We start from the raw sequence: 6,316 nt of genomic DNA, 5'->3' as shown, positions 1-6,316 counted from the left end.
TTAGTTATAGACTGTCCTCACATACCCGCTTAAGTTTGCATCATTAGTCCATGATCAGTGCTTTGGAGTAAAAAAACAATTTGCTTTGTTTTTGTCTTTAGTCCGTTTCTGCAATAACTGTTTTGTTTTGTTTTTTTAATCGTTTTGTGTTTTTTCATTCTTCCCCTTTAGTTGTTTAAGTTCTCCCTTCCCAGGTGAGACGGATTAACATGTATTTATCGGATGTTTAGTTGTCAGAACTGCGGTGAAGCTCCTGAACGCACCGTGTTCTAGAGTACTACGGAGGAGAGTTTAATTTAGGGAATTCCGGTTCTTTTTTAAGATCCTGATGATTTGGCTCAACTCGAATCTTCTGCTCCCGAACTGCTCTTTGCTTCACATCTCCTCTAACTTTCACATATGTCAATGTTCTTATAGTTAATTAGTATGTGTCCATACCTGCTGCAAATGTAAAACACTAATATCGCTCCAAGCATAAATAATGTTATATAAATTCTAAATTAGATATCATTTTAAACCGATAGCTAATGATACAAAATAAGGTCAAATCTCACTTCCTGGGTTACCTCCATAATTACGCCTTCTTCGTTCATTGTAGCACATTTAAGAGAAATAGGTAGTGTGGATAAAATATCCATATGAATCCATTAAGAAGGAAAGTGCATGACGTACTGTCAGTAGTTTGTTTTATGCAAGTTTTGGCAATGGCCTTTTGAGGTTTGCTCTCTCTGTGGAGGGTGCCAATGATTGTCTGCTGGACCCTCACAATGCGGAATAAAAAAATGCAAAGTGAAATTAAATGTTACCATAACTCATTTCATCCAAGTATCTTCAAAGCCTTGTGATGGTTGGTGATGTTGTGGGCAAGAAGGATCTCAGGTAGCAGTTAGCTCAGGTAGCAGTCAGTCTTACAAAGTATCGGAGGAGGCCTCTGACTGAAGACTGTTGTATGACAATCTAATGAGAGTTATGATTTGCTAACAACTCAAGGTCCAGGCAGTTGAGATGATATTTCACAGTGACCTGTCATTGGAAAGCAGTGCTAAATTAGCACTGTTAATCTACTAATTATTACTTTGGGTCATTCCTCTTTAAATATCTGGCTGTGTGGTCAGAAAACCCTTGGAGTAGGGGATAATTGTCACCCATTATGATCAACAAGAGAGATGGTTTAAACTTTCTCCTTCTCTTGCTGAAGCCTCTTTCCAACTTCTGGGATTTCAGGTGATGCTGATGCTAATCAGCTGCTCCCATTTGTAAAAACAACACACTGTTGTCACGGTTACACATCATAACAACTCTCTGAAAGCAAAAAAACGTAAAACCTTCTAGATGCACAGCATTAAAACTAGAGGAAATAATAGTCCAAACATGCAATGGCTCAACTGAAACTGTCCAAAATGCTCCTCTATGAGCTGGACTACAGTCTAGAAAATGCTTAAAATATTGTGTAATCAATTGACATAAGTTTCAGTTTTTGAGTGAAATTAATGAAATTAAACGATTAAAAAAAAATAAGATATTCGAATTGTTACATCCCTGAGCTTAGGTTGTGTTGGGATCATTTTTCTCTTCGTGACATTCGCCGAGATGAGCCGGCACGTCGAATCGGCTCGGTCACGGACTCCTCTCAAAGTGAGCGACTGTGCCGCTCCACGGTAGCAGCTCTGCTTCGCACTTCCAGCCGCCAGAGAGCCGAGCTGAGCAGGGCCGGGGGTGGGGGGACAGACGCCTGGGCTCCGTACGCTGTGATGTGCAGTAGATGGGATTAACCCGCTCAGACAGCTCTGGGAAACGCTAATAGTAGTAGCGGTAGTAGTGGAGGAGAGAAGGGAGGTTGTGGAGGAGGGGGGGAGCCCCGCGTAAAAGCTGCGCCGCACGTGGAAAACTTGCGCTGCTCCGTCCCTCGGAGAGAAAACAAGCTCCCCCTTCCAAAAAAACAGACGCCAACAAACAGACCCGGGTCCAGACTCGCAGCAGCCGTCCGGATCGACCTCTAGCTCTCCTCGCGCACATGCCTGCTGTGTTGATGTGGAGGAGAGGGGGTCAGCGGACCGGGGAGCATGTTTGAATCATCTCGCTGAAAGTTGCAGGGGAAAACCAATTCCAGCTGACCATCTCGCTTGCTTTTTTTTTGTTGTTGTTTGTTTAGTTTTTTTTCTTTTTTGTTGTTCTGCTTGGTGGAAGCCAAACTCAATGGAGGGCCAAGCGGGCGAGCTGCACGCCAACGAGGACGTGCGCAAGAGCGGCTACCTCCGCAAGCAGAAGTCCATGCACCGGCGCTACTTCGTGCTGCGCGCCGCCTCGGAGCGCGGTCCGGCCCGCCTGGAGTACTACGAGAGCGAGAAGAAGTTCCGCGGCAAGGCCCCCGTCCCGAAGAAGGCGGTGGCGCTGGAGACGTGCTTCAACATCAACAAGCGGGCCGACTCCAAGAACAAGCATATGATCGTGCTGTACACCCGGGCGGAGAGCTTCGTCGTGGCCGCGGAGAACGAGGAGGACCAGGACGAGTGGTTCCAGGCCATGGTGGAGCTGCAGTGCAAAAGTAAGCCGCAAACACGCTCACCGAGACCCCCACGCTCATGCAAGTGGGATGGTGGATGAGGAGAAACGTGGCAGTGGCTGCAGAGGCGCTCTGCAGGGCAACTCGGGACATGTTTCATTGGTGTTTTGGGGTAACAAGAGGGGATCATTTAAAAGCCATTTACAGCTTGACTAGACAAGTTAGTCTGCGTGGCGTGGGTTCCCACCCTCTCTGACCTTTCAAAAAAAAAAGTGTTCATAAACATTGTTGTGCCCGATTTTAGAAAGCCAGCGCAGTTTAAAGAGGTGGCTGGATTTGCCTGAACACATGGCCTCTTAGTATGGAGACCCAAAAGAGCCACAGTCCACATAAAAAAAAAAAACAACTGAAGGAATGAATGAGTCATTCATTTCTAAAGCTGCTTTCACAGACAGGCTGTTAAAATCTAAATAGTAGCTGTATTTATGTGAATAAAGCGCACTGTTTCTACTTTAGCTTTTATCGCCATGCATGTAAATATATTGGGAACACGACTCCAAATGAAAAAGGCGGCTTAAGATAGTGCTTACTTTCATTTCTGCACAAAATTCAAACATCTACCATAGAAATGTTTGTAGGTTTAACTCATCTGTGTCTCGTTGAACTAATACTTACCTCATTATAACTACTGCTTCTGATAAACAACAAGTTTTCCAACAGATTAATGCTACTTAACATCAATTATGTCAGGATGCCGGATGCTGTCAATGTGTTACCTGAAGACCTCTTCAACACCTGCCGTTTTTTCCTCTAACGGGACTTTGCAGGGATTTGTTAACGACAGCTTGGCTACACACTGGCATGTTCTAATAATTACTGTCTTTACAAGTAACTGTAGACATTCTTTGGTCCATCTAACCAGTTTAGCTTTTCTTTGTTCCATTGGAGGGAAAGTTTTCTGTTTTCTTCCACATCTTTCTGCTTTTAGTTTCCATTTTTGAAGAACTAAGGTCATTTTAGCTATTAATTTCTGCATTTCATTATATGTTGTCTACTTTTCAATAGTCTTCTTAACACAAGTACACTGTATTTTCAGTGTTAAAGCCAGATTTGTGACACCTGTTTGTATAGAATGAATTACCTCTCTAATTGCACTATAAGCTGTTATTATTATGAACAACTCCCTTTTGTCGTCGATTGTTCTGGTTGACGATGCTGGACTGCTAATATTTTAAACACAACTACGGTCATAAAACGCCGTTCAAGATGAGATACCATAAGTCATAAAAATCCAAATTACAAGACATAAAAGTATAAAATATGTGAAGAAAATCAATAAAACCATAAAAGAAATAAAAAAAAGTACAGGAACAGGCATAAGAAGTTAAATATTATCAAGTGGTAATTTTAGTACAAACTCTAAACTCTTGACCTTATAAATGGATCTTCGACTTTTTCTTAGGAATAAACATAAATAAAATCCTTGGCGAATGGACAGAAGCAACCAGTTGCTTGGCGAATGTGTGAGCATGTTTCAGGCGGGGCTCTTATCCTTTTTTGTTTTTCTGGCATTCAGATAAGTTATCAGGCTTTTATCAGAGTGAGGCAGTAGATCAAGGCAGATAGCTTCACCACACTGGTCTGGTTTAAAAGACTAGTACAACTGTACATGGCAGACATATAATTGTTAAGCAAATCCTGGTTAATGTCTGAAAAAGAACGTAAATAAAAGGAAAATAACAGTGGACCAAACGTTGAGCCTTGGGGATCCCCACAGGATGAAGAAGCTTTCACAGTCGCTAGCTTTTACTCCTGTTTTTTAAATATATTACTTCAGTGTGTGAATAATTAATTCAAAAAGCAGAAACAATTGAGATTTATGTTTTAAAAATCGTTGCTATTGAATTGTGGAGTTGTTTTAGCGTTTCCCCTTCCCAGTGGGCGGAGCTAATGCTGCTGTCGTGAAGCTGATTGGTTTGAAGTGAAGTCAGTGTGCAGGTTAACCAATCGGATGATTCACTGCAGCCAAAGGATCAGGAAATATAAATACTGTTACTAAAATAATGACATATGCATTTATCACATTATGACAACAAAGGGTTAGATTTGTAAATTAGATTCTTTTAAAATTATGTATTTAAATATAAAAATGTAAAAATTTTGAATACATTAATTTTATAAATTTTACTGCCATTACACCACGTGAAATTTTATTAATAGAATTTACATTCATTCTTTTCTTATAATAAAACCATAAATATTATTGAATCATTTTACATACATTAATATAAATTTCAGCATTTATAGCACAAATAACATGCAGTTTCATAAACAGATTTCTTAAAGAATAAATTAAAAAATAACAGGGATTTAAGAACAACCCACATACGGAGGCCTTGGTCCTGGACGCGGCCGTCACAGGTTCAATTCCCGACCTTTGCAACATGTCTTCCCCCTTCTCTCATTACCCACTTCCCTGTCAATTCACTATCAAATTAAGGGCCAATAAACAAAAATGTTGAACTAATATAAAGTTTTACAAAAAATTCTAGATGTGGACAGAATATTGTTGACATTCTTATCGATAATCATTTCTCTTTGACCTGTTCTATTAAATTCATGGTCCGTATAAATAATTATTTAATAAGGTGTATGTTGAATAAATTTTGGCGCCCTGTAGGAGTCCCGCCTCCACGGCTCTTATCGTTCTGGTGTCACACTCGATATTTACTCTCAGACTTCTAGTGTGTGTTTTCTCCCCTCCTCTGTTGGGCCTCAGCTGTGTGCGAGCTTTTTTTTTTTTTTTTTTTTTTTGCCTCTGTGTCCCAACAGCTCAAATGCACCCTGTCCTCGTGTTTTCTGCTCCTCTTTTCCTGCTGATGCTGCAGAATCACACGGTGGGTGGGGGGGAGGTCAGGTGAGGGAGCGTGGAAATCGTAGATTTCAAAAGTAGGCAAAGAACCGGCGGTCAGGTTTTAACCAATCGTTAAACATGTGGAAAAAGAAAAAAAGACCCCACACACACGTCATCCGTGTGGATATTTCTCAAACAGTGCCTGTCAGCCGCCGTGCAAACACAGCTGTCACAGTCGCCCCAGATCACCTGTTCCCTGAAGGCGTGGACGGGCCATAAGGGACACATGACGCAACCTCAGCAAATCGAAGACATGAGTTCAAGGTGCCTCTCACAACCTGCTGGTTCTCTGTTGCATAAGGAGCGATAAGGAGGCTGATTAAAAAAAAACAACAAAAAACGCTCCAGTTTTCTTTTTTTTCTTTCTGCAGAGCTGCGCAGAAAGTCGAGCAAGTTTTTCTGACCTTCGGGAGGATCCTGTGACATCATCGTCCACTCCCCCTTGGCGGTTTGTGTTTTAGTGTAAAGCCCAAAGGCCACACTGTCCTGCAAAGCCTCGATCTGGTTCCTCGTAGAAAGATGGTGTAGAAAGGTCCAGTCCAACACAAAGTAGTGAATATTATTAATGTAAAGAAAAATAATATGTGGTTTTCTGACATTTATGCAAAAAAAAAAAACCTGAAAAGTATGTATGCTTACAAAGCTACAACACATATTTCTTTGGCTAGGTATCCAACAGAGGTTGAAACTTTTGCCTGTTCTGCTTTGCAAAATACTAAATAAATAAAACCTAAATATCACAAATCTCATCAGATTCTAAGTTAGATTTAGGTCTGGACTTTTCCTGGACCGTTCTGACATATGAATGCTGTACGGTGAACCTCTTCCCCAGCCTCCCAACCGTTTTGTTTTATCTGACTCTGCTAAAGAAACACAATCCTGCAGCATGACGCTGCCAC

The 6,316-nt window shown here is 41.4% G+C and overlaps 1 protein-coding gene across 1 annotated transcript in view; it reads left to right on the top strand.

Moving 5' to 3' along the window:
* The first annotated feature begins 19 nt into the window (after positions 1–19).
* Positions 20–6,316, top strand: part of LOC122820335 (insulin receptor substrate 1-B-like) — a 50,621-nt gene continuing 44,324 nt past the window's right edge. The window contains 1 exon segment of the mRNA XM_044097662.1: positions 20–2,545. Coding sequence (XP_043953597.1) covers positions 2,197–2,545 — 349 coding nt within the window. The 5' untranslated portion in view covers positions 20–2,196.

Source organism: Gambusia affinis, linkage group LG18 (assembly GCF_019740435.1).
Source record: "Gambusia affinis linkage group LG18, SWU_Gaff_1.0, whole genome shotgun sequence".
NCBI classification, from domain to species: Eukaryota; Metazoa; Chordata; class Actinopteri; order Cyprinodontiformes; family Poeciliidae; genus Gambusia; species Gambusia affinis.
The sequence above is the reverse complement of the archived record's forward strand: the minus strand, read 5'-3'. Positions and strand labels throughout refer to the sequence as shown.